The 23,187-nt window shown below is 34.0% G+C and overlaps 1 protein-coding gene and 1 long non-coding RNA gene across 3 annotated transcripts in view; one reads left to right on the top strand and one right to left on the bottom strand.

The window, feature by feature from the left end:
- Positions 1–248: 248 nt before the first annotated feature.
- The window catches only part of ss (spineless), a 50,835-nt gene continuing 27,896 nt past the window's right edge, over positions 249–23,187 (bottom strand). The window contains exons 3-8 of one of the 2 annotated variants that reach the window (XM_015984356.2): positions 3,325–3,422; positions 2,975–3,274; positions 2,629–2,923; positions 2,327–2,377; positions 1,600–1,741; positions 249–1,543 (exon numbers count right to left, since the gene is read on the bottom strand). In XM_015984356.2, the coding sequence (XP_015839842.1) occupies positions 700–1,543; positions 1,600–1,741; positions 2,327–2,377; positions 2,629–2,923; positions 2,975–3,274; positions 3,325–3,422 (1,730 nt within the window). In that variant the 3' untranslated portion in view covers positions 249–699. The remainder of the gene's footprint in view (positions 1,544–1,599; positions 1,742–2,326; positions 2,378–2,628; positions 2,924–2,974; positions 3,275–3,324; positions 3,423–23,187) is intronic. The other variant, XM_008200531.3, reaches the window with a different exon arrangement.
- On the top strand, positions 6,474–7,249 carry LOC107398843 (uncharacterized). Its single transcript, XR_001575583.2, has 2 exons — positions 6,474–6,887; positions 6,940–7,249. It is a non-coding gene; the product is annotated as an uncharacterized LOC107398843 (long non-coding RNA).

Below are 23,187 nucleotides of genomic sequence, written 5' to 3'. Positions count from 1 at the left end.
TTGTTTCTCGATCTCTAAAATTGAAAAAAAACTTGATTTTGAGCAGTGAGCTCCTTTATTCTTTATATTTTAATGTAAATGCATAAAAAGATTCAAAACAATTATGTGATTTTTTTCAAACTTGCAAACAATTTTTTTTTAATAATGAATTATTTCGTGGCCTTTTTAAGTACCTGTATTAATTCTTTTTATTTTACTTTTAATTGATTGCAAAAATTCCCAGTTGGGGCAAAAAAACACAAATCGTGTATCTGTTTCTATTGTAATATAATTTATTTTATCATTATATAATTTTCATACACGTTACAGGTAATACAAGATTCTTAAACGTTAATGTACAATTGAAAGATCTCGAATGGAATGTTGTTTGCTCGTCCCTAAAACTCAACCGTACATGAAGTTATATATTTCGTTTTGTTTTGTAAATATTTATAGAAAAACAATCGAACAATGGACTAATCTACTCATTATATTACTACATTCATAAATAATAATGTACAACATATACAAGTATGTAACCAGTTGACTAGCATGTTTTCACTGCGTAAAAACTAAAAATAAATAACAACCAAAAAAAAAGAAAGGTTAGGTCCTAATCGAAGACATTGACAATAATATAACAAAAACACAGGAAGATATGTTTGCGCGGAGGAAAATACGTGTGCTGGAGTTATATACACGAGTCCCCCTCCACATTCATCACAACACCATGACAACGCGCGAATTGTGATGATGGTGGGGGTTGTGGTGGGGATGACTGTCCTCGTTCTGCTCAGTCTTCTCCTCGCCGTTCCACTGATTGGTCAGCTCGCTGCTTTCGTCACTGGTGGTGGGGGGGTTCGACCCCCACATGAGCACCGTCTGGCGGGGCGCCTCCCCCACATACTCCCGCTCCTCCATTTTGGGGGCCTCGATTTTTGGGATTTTTGGGGGCTTCCCCAACTCCATGACTTGCACTGGTTGGATGATCCCTGACGAAGGGCTCACCGAGTAGGGCCAGGAGTTGGGGTAGGACTGCTGGCAGGGGTAGTTGGTGGGGGTGGGCTCGTAGGGAAAGCCGTTGTAGGAGGGGGTGGAGTGATAGTCGGGGTAGTAGGTGCCGAGAGGGCGGTATTGGTGGAAGAGGTTGTCGGGCGTGGTCAAGTACCGGTTGTCAAGGGGCGTGGTCGGGTAGAAGTTGGAGTGGGGCATGTAGGAGAGGTCGGGCGTGGGCGTGGGATAGGAGGTGCTGTACATGTTGTAGTCAGGGGCGATGTAGTCGGGGAGGGGGCTGGACACGGAGGCGGTGACTGTTGTGTTAGTGGGAGGAGTTACTTGACCGGAGTTTGATAGTTTGCGTTTTGTGCGACATGTTGATAAAAAATCGCGAAGTTGGGTCTTGTAGCGACGGTTGACGCGAGATGGGGTCAGGTTGTGTTGTTGAGCAGTGGGGGTGGAGAGGAGGTCGCTTTCGGAGAAGTAGCTGTTTGGAAGACCGGCGTCTAAGTAACTCACTTTGAAATCCATTGTACGTTTGCCGAGGAGGTCGCGACCTTCTTCCTCCCTGGAAAAAGGACGAATTTTAGGGTGGTACCACTTGAAATAAGGGAGGGGTTTTACATTAAAGGCCGGTGGGTGCTAATCACAAAATCCGGTTTGGAGTTTTTGTAGACTAGACGAGAACTGGTTTGGAGCCACTGCCATTGACCGTCTTTTGTTTGGAAACGGTACGCTATCATGCCAGAAGCGCCAGTTTTGAGTACTGGAACAAAGATTGGTACCACTGTAAATAATCACTAAATAAATGGTGGTACCAAATATATATATATATATATATACTCCAAAGCGTTTGGTTGGATGGCAGTGGAGAGAAACAAGTGGTACCACCAAAATATTGGTGGCGGTACTCAAGTCAAAGATGGGTAGAAATATGATACTACCAAAACTTTGTCAGTGTCCATTTCCGTTAAATTCATTCAACATCAAAAAGTTACACGTACCACATGAACTGTGAAGGTGGTACCACCAAAAACTCGAAATAGTAAATTTACAACTGTACAGGTTGATGTGACAATGTCTAATATATGATGCCTCAATAAAATATAAAATATTTCTACGTGGTTTCATTTGAAAATATATACTACAACAGTACACAAGTACTAAGAAAAAGACCATACTACTATTCGTTACTACAATTTTCATTAAATAATTCTTTTAAATTGCCATTATTTTTGAAACTATATCGAACATTACACATGACTTTTACTTTGGAATGTGGTACCATTGGTAAATTCAAAATTGGTAGCAAGTGGTACCACCAAAAATGTAAAATCAAAAAACTTTTTACCTTTCTCACTTGACATCACAGCGGTAATGTTATAGAAATTTATCCTAGAAACTAAAAATTAATGCGACATCGTAGTACCACCTCATAACGGTACTACAGAAAAGTGGTAGTTACCAATTATTTTACTTGAGGCCGTAATATTTAAACTAAAGTGATACCACTACAAAATAGTAAATTTGTGGTGGTACCGCCTAAATTGTGCCTCCATTAATTGAAAAACTATAAGTGGTACCTTTAAAAATTTTGGTGCAGTTTTATTTATCTGAGCATTTAAGTGGTACCACCTCAAAATTAGGACTTACATTCCTGGTGTGCACTTGCCACGTAGGCCAAATCATCGTAGTGCACTAGGTCGTACCCTCCCATCGTGGCCAACTCCGAATCAGAATACCCCAGTAACATTTTTCCTCTCTGATCCATCGAAACCAAGGCCAAGTCCAACTTGTGCTTACTCTTAAACATGACTTCCTTCTGCGGTATCTCCAGAAGGGAGGGTGGTCCAAAAGGGGTACAAATGGCAAAAAGGGCCAAAGGTGCCTCATCTGACTTACGATTTTGGCCGTGGAGTACCTTAACACGCCCTCTTATATCTAAACGCTACAAAAAAATATTTATATTAAAAACTGAAAAAAATATAGTAGGTAGTACCAAAAAACCGGAAGTATTGTCTAGGAGACATCGGAAGCGCACTGTGAAGCTCCTCTCCAACAAGTGACAATTTTCAGGTAGGAGAACATCTTGAAGGCCCATATTAGCCGATTCGGGTGGAAGAAACGAGTTCCACATTAACTGTCTTTGTAATTCTTCTCTATCTTCTGAATGGACGAGTTCATAGACGGATTGGTGGACAATATCAGACTGGTGGAACCCTAAGTACCCTTCAATGCTGTGCGTTGCGAAAAAAACTTCACCTTCGCACGTCAGAATCATGAGGAACCCATTCAAGGCCTTGAAATTTACATTAGTACCTAGATATATTATAGCTTATAGGGTAGTACCTGGAGGAACATTTCGCCATCTAGGGGAGTGTGGTCGAAGGCGGTGAGATCTCGGGTCCGATGTAGGCCGCCATCGTCCTTATCTTTGTGCATAACAACTGAAATTAGTTTTAATTATTGCTAGTCTGATTATTGCCGGACACTCGTCGATCGAAGAATAGGCATGAAAATGAGCGGAACAATATGTAATTACATCTAATTAGCGTTATCGCGAGACTGTGGAGCTATGTTGTGGAACAATCGGGCAAGAAGCGTGAAAATCGGACGATACGAAACGGGATAAGTGATGAGAGAAGTGAGGAAGGTCAGTGTGCTGGGAAAGTACCATTGTTACGAACGGTACCACTAAAATAACGAGGTTCTGATGATTTTTCGAAAAAATTATCTTGGTACCACTATATAATTATTTCATACTTAAATATTATATTACGCTTGTTTTTGTCACACTTTTGTCATTTGATCTTTGTCTTCTGGCGCAAAATATATTTTGAGAACCTGTGTAATCGTAATTCTAATAGTTTTTAAGATACCAGTCAAAATTGGAGGTACTAGTTACAAACATTCTTGAACATATTTTTTTTTGACAATGTGAGTAACAAAACCAATTCAGAAGTAAGTTTTTCCTACGTAAAGTTGTCTCAGGATTCCGAAACTGTCATTATTTTTTCTCTACAATTAATAATTTTTAAGATATCAGTCAAAGTTTGAGATACTAGTTAAAATGTAATTGGTCAAAAACTAATCATTTTATAACATATATATTTTTGGCTATGTGAAGAATGAAAACGATTCAAAAGTAAGTTTTTCTTACGGAAAATTGCCACAGGATTCCGAAACTGTCATTATTTTTTTCTTACAATTAACACTTTTTAAGTTATCAGTCAATGTTTGAGGAACTGATAAAAATGTAGTTGGTCAAGAACCAATCATTCCTGAACATATATTTTTTTTGGCAATGTGAGGAATGAAACCGATTCAAAAGTAAGTTTTTCTTACGGAAAATTGTCTCAGGATTCTGAAACTGTCATTATTTTTTCTCTACAATTAACATTTTTCAAGATATCAGTCAAAGTTTGAGGAACTGGTAAAAATGTAGTTGGTCAAAAACCAATCATTGCTGAACAAATTTTTTTTGGCAATGTGAAGAATGAAATCAATTTAGAAATAACTGTTTCTTAGGGAAAATTGTGTCAGGATTCCGAAACTGTCAGTATTTTTCTTCTACAACAAACACTTTTTAAGATATCAGTCAAAGTTTGAGGAATTGGTTAAATATAGTTGGTGAAAAATCAATCATTTCAGAATATATATTTTTTTTGGCAATGTGAGGAATGAAATTGATTTAGAAGTAAGTTTTTCTTACGGAAAATTGTCTCAGGATTTCGAAACTGTCATTATTTTTCCTCTATAATTAACACTTTTCAAGATATCAGTCAAAGTTTGAGGAACTCATTAAAATGAAGTTGGTCAAAAACCAATTATTCCTAAAATATTTTTTTTTTGGCAATGTGAGGAAGAAAACCAATTCAAAAGTAAGTTTTTCTTACGTAAAGTTGTCTCAGGATTCCGAAACTGTCACCATTTTTTCTCTACAATTAATAATTTTTTAGATATCAGTCAAAGTTTGAGGTACTAGTTAAAATGTAGTTGGTCAAAAACCAATCATTGCTGAACAATTTTTTTTTGGCAATGTGAAGAATGAAATCAATTTAGAAGTAATTTTTTCTTACGGAAAATTGTCTCAAAATTCCGAAACTGTCAGTATTTTTCTTCTACAACAAACACCTTTTAAGATATCAGTCAAAGTTTGTGAAACTGGTTAAAATGTAGTTGGTCAAAAATCAATCATTGCTGAACATATTTTTTTTGGCAATGTAAGGAACAAAACCGATTTAGAAATAAGTTTTTCTTACGGAAAATTGTCTCAGAATTCCGAAACTGTCCTTCTTTTTTCTCTACAATTAATATTTTTTAAGATATCAGTCAAAGTTTGAGGTACTAGTTAAAATGTAGTTGATCAAAAACCAATCATTTTAGAAAACATATTTTTTTGGCTATGTGAGGAATGAAACCAATTCAAAACTAAGTTTTTCTTACGCAAAATTGGCTCAGAATACCAAAACCGTCATTATTTTTTCTCTACAATTAACATTTTTCAAGATATCATTCAAAGTTTGAGGAGCTGGTTAAAATGTAGTTGGTCAAAAACCAATCATTCCTGAACATATTTTTTTTGGCAATGTGAGGACTGAAACCCATTCAAAAGTAACTTTTTCTTACGGAAAATTGTCTCAGAATTCCGAAATTGTCAGTATTTTTCTTCTACAACAAACACTTTTTAAGATATCAGTCAAAGTTTGAGGAATTGGTTAAATATAGTTGGTGAAAAACCAATCATTTTAGAACATATATTTTTTTGGCTATTTGAGGAATGAAGCCGATTCAAAAGTAAGTTTTTCTTACAGAAAATTGTCTCGGGGTTTCGAAACTGTTATTTTTTTTTTTACAATTAACATTTTTCAAGATATCAGTCGAAGTTTGAGAAACTGGTTAAAATGTAGTTGGTCAAAAACCAATCATTCCTGAACATATTTTTTTTGGCAATGTGAGAAATGAAATCGATTTAAAAGTAACTTTTTCTTACGGAAAATTGTCTCAGAATTCCGAAATTGTCAGTATTTTTCTTCTACAACCAACAGTTTTTAAGATATCAGTCAAAGTTTGAGGAACTGGTTAACATATATTTGGTCAAAAACCAAACATTCTTGAACATATTTTTTTTGGCAACGTGAGAAACGAATCTGACTTAGAAGTAAGTTTTTCTTACGGGAAATTATCTCAGGATTCCGAAACTATCATTATTTTTTCTCTAGAATGAACATTTTTTGAGTTATCAGTCAAAGTTTAAGGAACTGTTTAAACCATAATTTAACTATTTTTGATCCAGTTTATAAAAATCGTAACCACCCTGTTCCATCCGTGAGAACATCATTACCGTCCCCATTATCGGTCGCCCCATCGTACTTTTAAGAAACAAATTGGAATTTAAGTGCAAATTAATTACACTTCTTGAATTCAGTCAGTGGTTGCGGTCAAGGCAGCACCTTATGTAAATAAGCCTTCTATCTTATCGAGCCATCATCATTGCAACTGTCAGACACCGCCCCTTTTATGTAGCAAGGGTTGCAACCCTGAATTTTTACGCTAAATTTGAGCGATCGAATTACCTGAAAGTAACTCGAGCCCTGTGTGCAATGAAGCCGTAAACAATGCAAACTGGAAGTCATGATGATGCTGCAACTTGTCATATTTAACCTGTCTATTCAATCAAAAGCTTGGGGTGACTCTAAAAGCGATCGTATCATGTGATTATTGCCTATTATCGGCCGATTAGTGTTGAGGGCGAAAAGTTTCATCTGCGCTGTGGAATAAATTGTTTAATGATTTACTCCAAGGCTGCTACGAAGCATGAAATAACAGTTAGCTGAGTGCAGTAAGAGTTTTAATATGCGTGTGTTATTAAAACAATTAAGAGAGTTGGAAAAGAATAAATAGGGTTGATTGTAATCGTTCGTTCCTAATTAAATTCAGGGTGAATTCAGTGACATTTTTCAGGCGATGGTATCGTCCGATGAGTCATGATAATGAAAAGTCTAAAAGCTAGGAATATAGCAGTCAGGTTATTCGTAAACCATATTTATTTGATCAATACTCGGGGCCTCCTGCAGAGCAGCGCCAGACTTGCGGTCTACCCTCGCCTAATCAATATACAAAAACACTATATAATTTAGTGTTTTACGGCGGACCGATCTTATATACCCTACCTACCTGAGCCCAGCTCACCATGAATCTATAACTATGTACTATATTTATTACGAATTATTTGTTTTATTTCCACCACTAATAAATATGTCTGCATTATAAATACCAACTCTAATAAATATCTCATAATTGTAATCGTAAACTAACACGTCAAATATAAAAATTTATTGACTTATGAGAATACTGAGCGTTTCAACGCCGCGCCGGATAGCCGGCCGGTTTAATTTATTTTATACGAGCTTTACCAACATCGTTACTCACTGAGAAATTAAAACCGTCCAACACTTAAACGAAATCTACCAACGATTTTACGCAAAAATATCGAGTTTCACAGTACTACCAAATTTCAAATTAACTTTACGACAACATAAAACACAGAATCGCAATCTACGACTCATTTAGGGCAAAAGTACCAAATTTTAGGCAAATCGGGCCACTTTATGCTAATCTACAGGTAGTACCGGAGCAATGACATAAAATTTAGTGTACAAAAAACAAAATCTACGACTTGATTGGTACAAAAGTATCAATTTTTGTTTAAATTGGATTACTCTGGACCGTTCTACAGTCAATACCAGGGTAGTACCACCAATTTACAAATTTATTTTTTGATCACCTAAAACGCAAAAATGAAATCTACGACTAATTTTATGCAAAAGTACCAATTTACACATAAATCAGATCACTCTGGTGCGCTTTACAAACTATTACGCGGCCGTACCACAAATTTTGAAGTTGATAGCTCGCCAACTTATTATACAAAAACGTAATCTACTCCTGATTTTATAAAAAAGTAGCAATTTTTGTGTGACTTGAACCACTCTAGACCGTTCTATAGTCAATACCGGGGCAGTACCACAAATTTTGATATTCATATTTTGATCATCTAATCTATAAAAATAAATTCTACGACTTGTGTTATGCAAAAGTACCAATTTACACGCAAATCGGATCACTCTGGACCGTGCTTTTACAGTACTGGGGCAGTACCAACAAATTTTAGTTTTATTTAATGTTTACCTAAAACACAAAAACGCAATCTACGATTAATTATACACAAAAGTACCAAATTTTTGATAATTTGGACTAGTCTGGGCGGTTCTACACACAGTACCGGGCCGCTCTCACAAAATTTCAAGATTGTAGCTCGTTCACTTAAAGGACAAAAATGTAATTTATGACTTATTTTATGCAAAACTAGCAATTTTCACACAAATCGGACCAGTCTGGACTTTTCTACACCCAGTAGTATAATTTTAAACTAAAGAACTTTGTGGGCAAAGTACCAGAGTGGTACGATTTGTTAGTGATAGCCTTAAACTACGAACTGACTCCTCCCAGCTTGAAACAAGGAAATATTACATTTCAATTTACACAAACTTTTCTTGTTTCACAACATCGTACTCTGGTACTACTCGCTTAACATAATTACACAAAATTTCAACAAGATTAAACGGTTGTAGACAAAATACCAAGCTTGTAGCTGTGCTGGTGGATGCCCGAAGGCACATTTTTTACCGTTGTGTTCGAAAACATAATCGTGGTTCTACCTTAGACAGACGAAACTATGGAACAGCATTGAAAGCTACAAAGTTTTAACAATTATAGGTGTGGTACCACTTTTTCACAAAACTGCATAATGACACGAATTATATTGTACGAAATTTTGACACAATTGAAGATTTTTAAAGAATCGTAGACAAAGTACCAAGGTGGTACCGTATATTTTTGAGCCTTGAACCACTTTAAAACGCAGACTATTGGTATAATTATAGAAAATTTTGGCTATTGAAGCATTCGAACGCAATATAATTGAAAACGTAATCACGGTACTGCTTTAGACAGACAATATACGGCCGTCTTATTTGAGCTTTTTTCAAGTCTAAATATATTTATTAAAAGTTACAAGAGTTTCAGCCTTGTTTAGCAGTTTTTATGTTTAAAATATTTGCATTTCAAAATGCTTTTAATTAAGTACCTGTTTTTTAAAATCCACTTCCTTTATCTGATCGTTTGATTTATGGCTAGTAGCAGTAGTACCAGCTGTAAAAGTGTGTAACTCTTATGTTTACATTTAATCAGATTATTGCGCCTTATGTTAGGGAATTGTGAACAATATTTATATTTTAGTGAGGTGGTACCGCCTATTTGCAAGCCCATATCTTGGTTAAAAATCGAGCTAGACTCTTGGTTTTTTCACTGTCGTGTTTCTCATTTCTTGAATTAATTAAGACATAAAAACTATTCATAAATTAAAATAAATTAGTTTCAAGTTTTATGGCCCTTTAACACGCCGTTGTCAGTTTTTTCTTCAACTAAAAGCGCACTTTTTGTGTTTGCTTAATGGTTTCCGAACCACCCCTTGGATCAATTCACATTACGTCTAAAAGCTGGAATGAAATTTCCTTGTGAGTGGATTGAAAGCAGCGCGTTCTAATTCCTCTCGCTCGACTCTAGCCATCTATTAAACTAATTACGACAATTATTTTATCTTTACCGAGAATATTCATCGTTGAACGATTAACCCTTGAAATTTTTAGATAACTAGAACATGGCGATCTTTCTTGTTTTCATCGCGAAATAATAGAGCGTGTTACAAGCGTGTTTCACGCACTTTAGGCCTGAATCGCAATTAGCGGCAATCAAAGCGAGAAAAACGGCAAGGATTTAGCAAAATTCTGCGGATGAGCTAAGCGGTTTAATGACTGTTATAAGGCGGGCCTGGGGCGAGACTTCGGCTTTTTTTACACAGGAGAGTTCTACATGAGGTTTCTAACGCAAATACCAAGTTTCAGACAAATCGGAGGATTTTTAAGGGTTTTAGATAAAGTACCGAGGTGGTACCGCATCTTCCGACGCTTGTAACTTTGGTCAGAGGTGGCCGAAAGCGATGATTTTTCCGCCAAGTAATAAAGTGCTAAAAGTAGAATCGGTACTCTAAATTTATTTAAAAAACACAAGAAAAACAAGTATTAGAAATTTTATATACATTTTTCAAAATTTTAGATTTTTTTATGTTAAAATTTTTATAATTTTATTAAGTTTTACGATCTATTCCATTCACTAAAATTATGGATATTTCAATTGAATGTTTAATTTTTATTTATTATTCTGAAAAATCCTGTTTATTTTTAAATAAAAACTTTGAAAACTGCTTTTTAAATTACAAGTTTAATGATTTAAGTTCTATAAAACCTTCTTTAGGTAAACACAAAATTTCAGTTAAATCGGAGCATTCTGGCGGGTTTTAGATAAAGTACCAAGGTGGTACCACACTTTCCGACGCATGTAACTTTCTTCAAAATTGTCGTAGAAAAATAATTTTTTCAGCAAATTATCAAACGTTTGAAGCAGCATTTTAACTGAAAAACCTGGGCGTAAAAACGTCGTTACTGCCCTGTAGTTTGTTTCTGAAATCCGCTCTTTAAAAATCAATTAAGCGTCCGCTTTATAGCGCCATAACAATTCCACCTTAATGAATTTCTAAAACCCAATCAAGTTTATTACCCCTTGCGCCCCTCAGTCGCTCATTAACCCAGAATCGCCCCCGCTCGACACCGGGTAATTATTTCAGCTTATCACCCTCACCGCAGGATGGCTCTGAAGAGATGACCGATATCGAGACCAGCTCCACATAAATTTGCCTTGGTTCATTAAATGTGAGATTTTCTTACAGATACATTAGCTGTAAGAACAAACATAATTCCAAGTCGGGTTCGGACGACCCACGCTTTTAACACCTCGCGCTACTGAGACAACCATCGATGGTACTACCCAAAAAGAATTGGTACTACCGTGGTACTAACGACTTTAACGGCTGTCTTATCGCCGTCTCGCCACGTTTTTATTATTTTATTACCAATTTTGACAAGTACCACGGTAGTACCACATGTTTCGAAGCCCATAACTCGGCCGAAAATCGCCCGATTTGAGAAATTTTTTCACCAAATTACGCCGCCGGCTTTCGGCTTTATCTCTGGGTTGGAAACACGGAAATATCGCGACACGAATCTCGTTTTATTAATTTTCGTGGTCGGGCGAGCGGCGAGGTCGTTAAGTGACCCCATCGATTAAAAACGCTAATGCCTAATGGTCATTTCTTATCACAAAAATGCAAATTCTTATCTATAATTCCCCAAACGCAGGATATTTAGCATAATCTTCAAATAATGAAGTCGGTATTATGAATGGGCTGTCATACGCGCATGAACGGTTCTAAGCTCGCACGTTTATCGGATCGGTAATTCTACGTAGTCACGGAACGTGCCACAACTATTTAAATTCTAATTAATATTTTTAATTGCACGAGAATTTTAAGCGGCACGATTTTGGCAGCGAAAGGAATTTCACTGATTCGGAAAATTGATACCTCACGCATGACTTACACGGAAAAACTTGTTGGGTGATACAAACACAACTGTGAAAAAATTATTCCGATAGGACCATTTTTGGCATTGTTATAGGCCTGCAAAAAGGCGGTACTACCTTTTTATATTTTTTATTTTGGCTCAAGTTGGGCGAAAACGGCGTCCAAATATGTGCAAAATTATTTGAAAATAATTTGCATTAAAACGTTATGTTGAGGTAGTACCGTCAGATTGCCATTTCAAGCGTTACGTTTTTAATTACGGTATAATCTTTTTATTTAATCGCAAAAATAATAAACAAACACGCTATTTATTAAGTGAAATATGATAGTGAAAAAATTATGGCTTTGATGCAATTATTAACGGAGTTGTAGACTAGAAAATATGGTACTACTTTAGGTGCTTCATTCACAATGATCTTTGTCTTGAGTATTGTGTCCTCGTTATTATGTAACATTTTGGGGAAGAAATTGTCGCTTTGAGTCAACTACGATCTAACTTACATGCGTTGGAATTGCGGTACCACCTTGGTACTTGATCTAAAATCAGCAACGTGCTTCGATTTGACTGAAATTTTTTATTTGCATAAAGAAACTAGTGTAGAGCTTTATCCTTTCTTTAATTTCTAAGAAAAATAAACAAGGTACCAAGGTCGTACCGCAGATTCCTTGGCTTGTAACTTTGTTAATAATCAAGGTATCAAGGTAGTTTTTTCGCTATTGTGTTTCTCCTTGTATGCTTTCAATTACAACTAAGAAATGAGGATTGTAAACTTTTTTCAATAATATTTAATAAGTAAATTTCTGCTCGGTTGAAGCTTGCTCCCGTTTCATGGCCGGAACAATTTCATATTAATTTAACAATTTTTCGCAAAATTGCGTTCAATCTTGTGCCCCCTATGGCTAAATGGTCGTCGGCCAAGATTGATCCACTTTTATGCCCATTTTACGACAAACCCATATCTGCGTAAATATCTTAATACACTCATTAGTATTTTATGATTAGCAGGTGGTCATAAACCCGACGCACGTGTGGCCATTCAATTTATGAAAAAAATTCGGCTGCATATCAGCTGATGGCCCCCGAAAAGCTTCGATCGCGACGCCAATTCGCGGTTACCCCGGCGACGGCCCCTCCTTCCGTCGCGACGCCCGCAATGGCGGCCCGGACGCTAACTCGGGCTCGAATCGACGCCGACTTTGATAATTCGGCAAAAATTCGGCGCTTGGGACGGTTTGTCCAGATAAGATGGGGTCGCGAGATGTGCCTTGGGGGACGCAAATTCTTATGTTTTTGGTTTAAATTTGTGATTTTTTTCGTTTTGCGAATGTAACTGAGTCAGAGAGCCCCCGGAACAATGGCACGTGGCCCTGCCACAATCAGAATTCGTCGAATGAGCGCACCATCGCGTGCCGGGGTCGAAGACGAATATATGCACAGGTCACGCAATGCCGAAATGTTGCCAGCTCGGGCGGATATCCACTCTGAAGACAATACTAAATGACAATTTGCGAGAAGGGATCAACCGGAGACTTGATTGGGTTAGTGTGGTTCTTAAGGGATTTGCAAGGAAAGGTGCAATTTAATCAGAGGACGGGATCGATCGCTGCACCACAAAAGAACGATTTCATACAGGAAAATTGGCTACTGACCGCATAGAAAGTGCGTAGAGAGCGAAACTGAACAGTGGAAAAACGACACCGATACGAAAATTATTACGGAAGTTACAGGCCCAGGAATAGAAGGTACTAGTTTAGTACTTTGACTTAATTGAGCCAAAGTTTGTCTTGTTTTTACAATTATTGTAACATATGTTTTATTCAATAAACTATTTCTATACGATATCAAATCTTTGCATCATTTTACAAAACCTTGATCAGGTACTACAAAGTCGAAAAATATTTGATTACATTTAAGAAAATTGAATATAGACGTCATAGACAGTACTTTGGAAAGGTAATAAAACAGCAAAAAAACGCCACTGATACGAAAACGTATAACGAAATGACGAGTATAAGCCCAAGAATGAAAGGTACTACTTTGACAAATTGGTTATTTGTGTTAAAGTTAACTCAGTTAAGCCAAAATTTGATTTAATTTTGCGATTTTACGTAGTTTCTTAGTTTGTTTTTTTATTAATTTATTTCTATACTATGTCGTTTACAAAACCTTGATTTTGTAATTCTAAATAGTACTAAAGAGTCAAAGCAAAAATCTCGAATTAATACAAAAGAGCATAAAAAATATTTTCAAAGAGAAAACTAACAGTTAAAAAACGCTTCCGATTCGAAAATTAATAAAAAAGTTTAATGCTCAGGAATAAAAGGTACCACTTTAATACGTTATCTATTTTCGCTGAAGAAGCTTCAGTTATGCCAAAATTTGACTTAATTTTATTATTTTACACAGTTTTCAATGTATTTCATCCATTAGAGTATTATCAAAAGTTAGCATCGTCTCAGAAAACTTTAATCTTCTTTATTTTTTGACCATCTGGAAATGAATTACAAAGTTACAAGCACGGGAATGAAAAGTACCACTTTAGTACATTGACTATTTTTGCTAAAAGTAATCAATTAATCCAAAATTTTACTTGATTTTACAATTTAACAGAGTTTCTTAATATATTTTTTTGTTGATCGTTTTGACAGTACTACCACTGAATTAAAAAAATCTAGCCAATTAGACAATGTTTTGTTAAGTTCTACAAATGTTTTTAAACAAAAATCCACAATTTTGGCCAAATCTGAACAATTTTAACAGTTTGAGATAAAGTACCGCGGTGGTACCGCATATTCCGCCGCTTGTAACTCTGGATAGAGTAGGCCTAGAGAAATGATTTTTTCACCAAATTATCAAGTGTGTAAGGGAGAATCTATGCCTTCTATTTAGCAAAAAAAACAAAAAGAATAAAAAATATTTCAATTAAATAGAAGTATTGTTTGGGGTTTGGTTTTTATTTTGACACCGAAATCGTAAACCTTGCTGTAGCAATAAATATAAGTAAAAAGGCGCTTTTTAATGAAGATCTTGGACGCTGAGAACTGGATTGTATACCAATTTAGTACTTTAGTAACTAATTGTTATTTATGAGTCTCTCGACTAATATTTCATTTATATTCTTCTCGTACCGTACCTTGGAACGTCTCAATTATAATCTAGCATCAGTTGGGCAATAAAATCCCTCGTTAAAATCGGACAATGTTTCGAAAGTGAAAATTTCGCTAATGAATTTCGAAAGGGCGTTCGATAAGAATCTCGCAATGCAACCTGTATGTCCCTCACAACTCTAAAACGTACTAATCCTAGTCAGGTCTTTTGTTACTTGCGGAGAGAATGGTGGCTTAACACGCAAGACTCCAATATGCCCCAGGATGTTCGCTTCATTCCGTCTAAACGTTACTCTTGTTGTTTATTAGCATCTTTTTGTCCCCTCACTCAAATCATACGATAGATAGATATACCTGGCTCGATCTATTAATAAAATATTAGGAGGGATGTTTGCGACATGGATTAATGGCCAACTAATGTACTGGAAGGATAGAGAATGTAAACATGGGGTGGACACAAAGAGACGACACACAATTGGCACGTGCCGGGGTCAATACCGGTGCCCCAGGATGCTATTATAATGTAATTGTGCGACTTTGCGGCCTATTTATGGCCGATGCGGATCATTGCACAAGTGAGACAAGCCATGAGAGGATGCTCCAAAGACAAATCGACACTTGAAGCCAATTTTTTTCTATCTCGATAATCTCACAACTACTATATCTCTATGTACGTTTTTTAGTGGTTTAAATCTTACTAGAACTATTGGTAAAAAATTGACACAGTCAAACAAGTTGTCGTCAAAATTCGTTTTTGTTAAAATTGGAAATCAGCTGGAAAATGGCAATTTTTGCGTAATTCTGGGACCCAGTGCATTTGTAAATTAGCTTGTCTAACGTAAAATTGGCCAAGGATTTCAAATATGTTTTCATTTGTCTTGTACGACTGATAGTTCTCGAGTTATCGCAAAAATTTACTTTTGACAAAACACCTTTCTTAACGAATTTTTCTCAATAATTCCAAAACGTCATCTTGCATTTAGACAATTTTTTATGAATGAAATTAACTAATTACTTTACTTTTTTTCACAAAATTTCAGCAAAATTGCTCTAAGAATAAACCGAAAAATACATTTTTTTGATTTTTTCTCTTGTCAAAATTGAGAATTAGCTGGAAAATAGCAATTTTTAGGCAATTCTAAGACCCAATACACTTGTGACTTAGCTTGTCTAACGTAGAATTAGCTAAGGATTTCAAAAATGTTTTCATTTGTCTTGTACGACTGATACTTTTTGGGTTATCGCCAAAATTCTCATTTAACACAACCCTTCTCTTAATAAATTTTTCTCAATAATTCCAAAACGTCACCTTGCATTTAAACAATTTTTTATGAATGAAATTAACCAATTACTCTACTTTTTTTCACAAAATTTCAGCAAAATTGCTCTAAGAATAAACCGAAATATAAATTTTTTTGATTTTTTTTCTTGTCAAAATTGAGAATTAGCTGGAAAATAGCAATTTTTAGGCAATTCTAAGACCCAATACACTTGTGACTTAGCTTGTCTAACGTAGAATTAGCTAAGGATTTCAAAAATGTTTTGATTTGTCTTGTACGACTGATACTTTTTGGGTTATCGCCAAAATTCTCATTTAACACAACCCCTCTCTTAATAAATTTTTCTCAATAATTCCAAAACGTCACCTTGCATTTAGACAATTTTTTATGAATGAAATTAACCAATTACTCTACTTTTTTTCACAAAATTTCAGCAAAATTGCTCTAAGAATAAACCGAAATATAAATTTTTTTGATTTTTTTTCTTGTCAAAATTGAGAATTAGCTGGAAAATAGCAATTTTTAGGCAATTCTAAGACCCAATACACTTGTGACTTAGCTTGTCTAACGTAGAATTAGCTAAGGATTTCAAAAATGTTTTCATTTGTCTTGTACGACTGATACTTTTTGGGTTATCGCCAAAATTCTCATTTAACACAACCCTTCTCTTAATAAATTTTTCTCAATAATTCCAAAACGTCACCTTGCATTTAAACAATTTTTTATGAATGAAATTAACCAATTACTCTACTTTTTTTCACAAAATTTCAGCAAAATTGCTCTAAGAATAAACCGAAATATAAATTTTTTTGATTTTTTTTCTTGTCAAAATTGAGAATTAGCTGGAAAATAGCAATTTTTAGGCAATTCTAAGACTCAATACACTTGTGACTTAGCTTGTCTAACGTAGAATTAGCTAAGGATTCCAAAAATGTTTTCATTTGTCTTGTACGACTGATACTTTTTGGGTTATCGCCAAAATTCTCATTTAACACAACCCCTCTCTTAATAAATTTTTCTCAATAATTCCAAAACGTCACCTTGCATTTAGACAATTTTTTATGAATGAAATTAACCAATTACTCTACTTTTTTTCACAAAATTTCAGCAAAATTGCTCTAAGAATAAACCGAAATATAAATTTTTTTGATTTTTTTTCTTGTCAAAATTGAGAATTAGCTGGAAAATAGCAATTTTTAGGCAATTCTAAGACTCAATACACTTGTGACTTAGCTTGTCTAACGTAGAATTAGCTAAGGATTCCAAAAATGTTTTCATTTGTCTTGTACGACTGATACTTTTTGGGTTATCGCCAAAATTCTCATTTAACACAACACCTCTCTTAATGAATTTTTCTCAATAATTCCAAAACGGCACCCTGCATTTAGACAATTTTTTATGATTGGAATTAACCAGTCACTCTACTTCTTCTCGCGTAATTTAAACAAAATTGCTCAAAAAATTACCAAAAAATAATTTTTTGATTTTTTTTGCTTGTTAAAATTGAGAATTAGCTGGAAAATGGGATATTTTAGACAATTCTGGTACTCAACAAATACGTAAAGCAGCTCATCTGACGTAGTAGTGGCTGAGGATTCTAAATATGTCCTTACTTGTCACGCACGAATGATATTTTTTGAGTTATTGCCAAAAATCGTTTTTGAAAAAACATTTCTTTTAACAAATTTTCATCAATAATTCCAAAAGGGCACCTTGCATGTAAACTATTTTTTAATATTCTTATTAACCGGTTACTTTGGTTTACCTCACATTGTTTTTTATTAAAATTGCTCTAAAAATGGCCCAGATAATTTTTTTTTGTCATAATTGAAAATCAGCTGGAAAATGTCACATTTTGAGCAACTCAAGCACCCAACGCAACCTGGAAATTGGTTTATCTGACGCAGAATTGTTTCAAAAATCGAAATATGCATTTTTTTTGGGCGTAGGGTTCTTACTTTTCAAGTTATTGCTAAAAATTTGTTTCTTTTTGAAAAAAGAATAGCACAATGTAAGGATTTTCAGCAATAATTCCAAAACGGCATTTTGCATTTTAACAATTTTATTAAAATAAAATTAAACAATAATTCTACGACACCACACCAAATTTGATCAAAATTGACCAAAAAATGGCGAAAAAAGTCAACTTTTTTCAAAATGTTTATCAAAATCTAAACTTGACTGAAAAATGACGATTCTTAGCCAACTTTTGCAACTAATGAAGATTAGATCTAACTTATCTGACGTAAAATTCTCTTACAATTCCAAATATGCCCTAACTTTTCTCGTGCATTTCATACTTTTTCAGTTTTGCCAAAAATTGGTAATTTTTGAAAAAAACGTACATTTTCGTAACAATTTTTTGTTTGTTATTTAAAGCCCGTTTATTAATGTATGTATCATGTGATGGTCTACAAACTGTAGAAATTCCGAATTGAAAAATTTACTAGAACATGAAAATCATGAATTGTCTTTGATGGCTAAACAAAAAATTTCAAAATCAGAGATTAAAAAAATCGTAATGTTGAAACTAGTGGACATTTCTTGACGCCATTTCAGCAATTTATTTTCTAAGGTATAGTCCACTAACTGTGAAAATATCCAATGAAAAAGTTTACTAAAACGCTTGCAAAAAAATTATCAAATGTCTAATGAAATTTCTAAATTAAAAAAGTCAGAAATTAAAAATTCGTATTTTTGAAACCAGTAGGAATTTCTTAATGTTCTTGTGGCAGTTTATTTTCCAAATGATGGTCTACCAGGTGTAAAAATTTCGAAGCAAATGATACACTAGAAGATTTGTAAAAAAATAATGAATTGTCTTTCATAGTTGAGAAAGCGATAATTAACAAAGTTAGAGTTAAAAATTCGTAATTGTAAAACTCGTGAATATTTCTTAATGCCTTTTTGGCGAAATGTTCTTCGAATAATGTTCTATCAACTGCCAAAATTTCAAAACAAAATGTATTCTAGAACGGTTATAAAAAAATCGTGAATATTTTCAACAGTTGTCAAAAACTTTAAGTCTGAAACTGTTGATAAATTAACATTGATCCATCAATTGCGAGAATTAAAAAATGCAGTAGAACGGTTGTGGAAAATAAAAAAAATGGTTTAAAATTTCGAAATTTCTCGTCGAGTGTTTGAAATCAGATTTGGTGGCTTAACATTATGCAAATCGCTGTAAACCACCTAAAATTACAATATGATTCGATCAAGTTTTCGCTAATAAAAGCGGTGTCGTACAAATTAAAGCGTTCGCTGCTATTTGCATGCGTTTTAATAAATTTTTTGGTAAAAGCAGCGCGAGATCGCAGATAGGGACGGTTGGTCAGAAGGGGTTGGTAGGTAATAGCGGAAACTTCGACAGCGGCAGCCGACCGGAAATGGCGTTGAGTCACCTTCCCACGTGATATCTCTCCTCAAATCCTTGCAGGAAAATGGATTCGATTGTTGATTTCTTTCCAGAGCGAGCGAGGGAATGAAAAGTTTTTTCGGGCACACGCACACCCGATACGATCGTCGTAAATTAAGGAACGCTCCATAATATTTTCGAATTTTTCGCTTAAAGCCAGTCACGGAATGGCGCCGGACGCCATTTGCATAAAGACGACGGCTAATTACTCGCCAATTACACACATTGCCGTTTTTTTCTTCTATCTCAAATATTTGTTACGTGTGAGCCGATAATTAACTTAATCATATACATGAGGCGAAAGGATTTATGAACATTTGATCGAGTCATAAATTTAAAATATATTATAAGAGGGTCTGAGCATTAATATCTAGACCGGAAGTTGTACGACGCACTGCGAATCAGGGGCCGATGATTGTATCAGGGGTTAGTTAATTTATGTTTGAGGAGAACACCAGACGCATTATTTACAACCAAGGCTTTTTTATTGATACCTTTATGGGGCCATTTCGTAATTAGCTGACGGCCAACTAGGATTAAACATTTCGACAACATTGTTGCACAAATTTGAACGAAATCATTTTGATGAATTTTCTTATGACCGGTTTTGACTTTTTTTTGACAAAGATTTAAAAAACTTATGTTCTAGTGCGCCTTTTGTTTTGAAATTTGTACAGTTTGTAGGAACATTTTGCCAAAGGATCATTACAAAAAATTTACTACTTTAAAAATTACGATTTTTTTATTTCTAATATTGCGAATTTTTTTCTCGATAATTCAGCAATTTTTTATAAATCTTCTATGGAACATTTTGTTTCCAACTTTTCACATTTGGTTTATGGTCATTTGGAAAATAAATTGCCAAAAAGGCGTTAAGAAAAACTTGCTAGTTTCAAAATTACAATTTTTTTTATTTTTGACTTTGCTAATTTCTTTTTCAGATTACAAGAACAATTCATTATTTTCTTACAAATGTTCTAGTGCACTTTTTATTTAGAAATTTTTACAGTGGCTAGAGCATCATTTAGGGCACAGGTCGCCAAAAGGACAATAAAAAATATCCACTTGTTTCAGAATTAAGAGTTTTTAAATTTGTTTTTTTTTTAACCATCACAGATTTTTTTACAACTGTTCTAGTAAATTTTTTAATTTGAAATTTTCTCAGTAGGAAGACCATTAATTGGTCAACAAATTACAAAAAAGGCATTAAAAAATATCCGCTAGTTCCAAAATTACGAATTGTTTAACTACTAACTTACCTAAGTTTCTCCTAAACTATAGACATATTTTCATATTTTTTTTATAGCCGTTCGATTAAATTTTTGGTTGTGAAATTTTTACAATTAGTAGACCATGTATTGATAAACAAATTGCCAAAAAAGCACTACAAAATATCAGCTAATTTAAAAAAAAAATTTTATATCTGAATTTCGAAATTTTTAAGCAAAGTTTTCATCAACGTTTTTTTGACATTTTGCAATCACCAAAACAGAGCTAGCAAATCAAGTTAGCCTGTCTGATGCCGAATTTTCCAAGGATTTCAAATCTCTAATCGGATTTTACCTACGATTAATATTTTCCAAAATATTTAGCTAAGAGTTAGTTATTAGTAAATTTTTAAGAGGTCGTCATTTCTTTGACGTTTTTTCAAACATTTGGACAGTTTTTTTTAATAAAATAGGCCTTGCCTTAGCAAAATTTTCCAAGGATTTTAAATTTGTGATCGAATTTTTCTCACAACTAGTACTTTCCGAGACACCATATGGCAAAACATTGAGTAAAAATTCAAAATTTAATTTTTTATTGTATAGTGTATAAAACTAAGAAAAATCACATGGACTCAAATTAGGTCATTCCGGTGGCACGAATGAAAGAAAACTTCGATTTGTTGTACAAAATTTGATGTATACACACGACTGTATTTTTTTTATAAAATCTACATAATTAAAAAAACTGTACCCGAATCGATTATAATGTGGTCCAAAAACTTATATTTTGAATATTTTCTAGTAAACCTAAAGTATCTCTCATCATACGTGAGACCTAAATGTTGAGATCCAATCATTAAAACAGCAAAAAACGGCAAACTAAAAAATTTCACATGAACCCAAATCTGGTCATTTCTATGGCTCGAACTAAACCAATTAAACTTTTGTCTAATTTTTTTTTTGCTCAATCCAAAATCTAGCCTAAATTATGCTCAAAAATACAAAAATCAAAAATTAATTCAACTAAATATAAATCTTAACAAAGGCAAACTAAAATATTTCACAAAGACTCAAATCTGGTTATTCTGGTGACACAAACGAAATACGACTTAGATTTGTTGTACTCACACAACTGTAAACATTCTAATTTTTTATATTAAAATCGACCAGAATTAAGTATAAAATAAAAAAAAATTGATTCCAAATCTACAATAATTTGGGCCAAAAAATCATATTTTGAATATTTTTCTAGTAAGTTTAAAGTGTCTCTCACCATCAGTGAGACTCAAATGTGGAGATCCAATCACTAAAACAGCAAAAAACGGCAAACTACAACATTTCACATGGACCCAAATCCGGTCATTTCGCTGGCCTGAACAAAACTAATTGAACTTTTTGCCTAATTTTTTCGGCTCAATCCAAAATCTAACTTAAATTATGCAAAAAAATAAAAAAATCAAAAATAAATTCAATTTCAGTTAGATTAAATATAAATCCCAACGAACGCAAACTAAAATATTTCACGTAGACTCAAATCTGGTTATTCTGGTGGCACAAATGAAATACAACTTAGATTTGTTGTACTCACACAACTGTAAACATTCTAATTTTTTATATTAAAATCGACCAGAATTAAGTATAAAATAAAAAAAAAATTGATTCCAAATCTACAATAATTTGGGCCAAAAAATCATATTTTGAATATTTTTCTAGTAAGTTTAAAGTATCTCTCACCATCAGTGAGACTCAAATGTGGAGATCCAATCACTAAAACAGCAAAAAACGACAAACTACAACATTTCACATGAACCCAAATCCGGTCATTTCGCTGGCCTGAACAAAACTAATTGAACTTTTTGCCTAATTTTTTCGGCTCAATCCAAAATCTAACTTAAATTATGCAAAAAAATAAAAAAATCAAAAATAAATTCAATTTCAGTTAGATTAAATTTAAATCCCAACGAAAGCAAACTAAAATATTTCACGTAGACTCAAATCTGGTTATTCTGGTGGCACAAATGAAATACGACTTAGATTTGTTGTACTCACACAACTGTAAACATTTTAATTTTTTATATTAAAATCGACCAGAATTAAGTATAAAATTAAAAAAATTGATTCCAAATCTACAATAATTTGGGCCAAAAAATCATATTTTGAATATTTTTCTAGTAAGTTTAAAGTGTCTTTCACCATCAGTGAGACTCAAATCTGGAGATCCAATCACTAAAACAGCATAAAACGGCAAACTACAACATTTCACATGGACCCAAATCCGGTCATTTCGCTGGCCTGAACAAAACTAATTGAACTTTTTGCCTAATTTTTTCGGCTCAATCCAAAATCTAACTTAAATTATGCAAAAAAATATAAAAATCAAAAATAAATTCAATTTCAGTTAGATTAAATTTAAATCCCAACGAAAGCAAACTAAAATATTTCACGTAGACTCAAACCTGGTTATTCTGGTGGCACAAATGAAATACGACTTAGATTTGTTGTACTCACACAACTGTAAACATTCTAATTTTTTATATTAAAATCGACTAGAATTAAGTATAAAATAAAAAAAATTGATTCCAAATCTACAATAATTTGGGCCAAAAAATCATATTTTGAATATTTTTCTAGTAAGTTTAAAGTGTCTCTCACCATCAGTGA

Source organism: Tribolium castaneum, chromosome 7, assembly GCF_031307605.1.
Source record: "Tribolium castaneum strain GA2 chromosome 7, icTriCast1.1, whole genome shotgun sequence".
Taxonomy (NCBI): domain Eukaryota; kingdom Metazoa; phylum Arthropoda; class Insecta; order Coleoptera; family Tenebrionidae; genus Tribolium; species Tribolium castaneum.
Note: the sequence above shows the minus strand (reverse complement) of the source record. Positions and strands in the feature narration are given on the sequence as shown.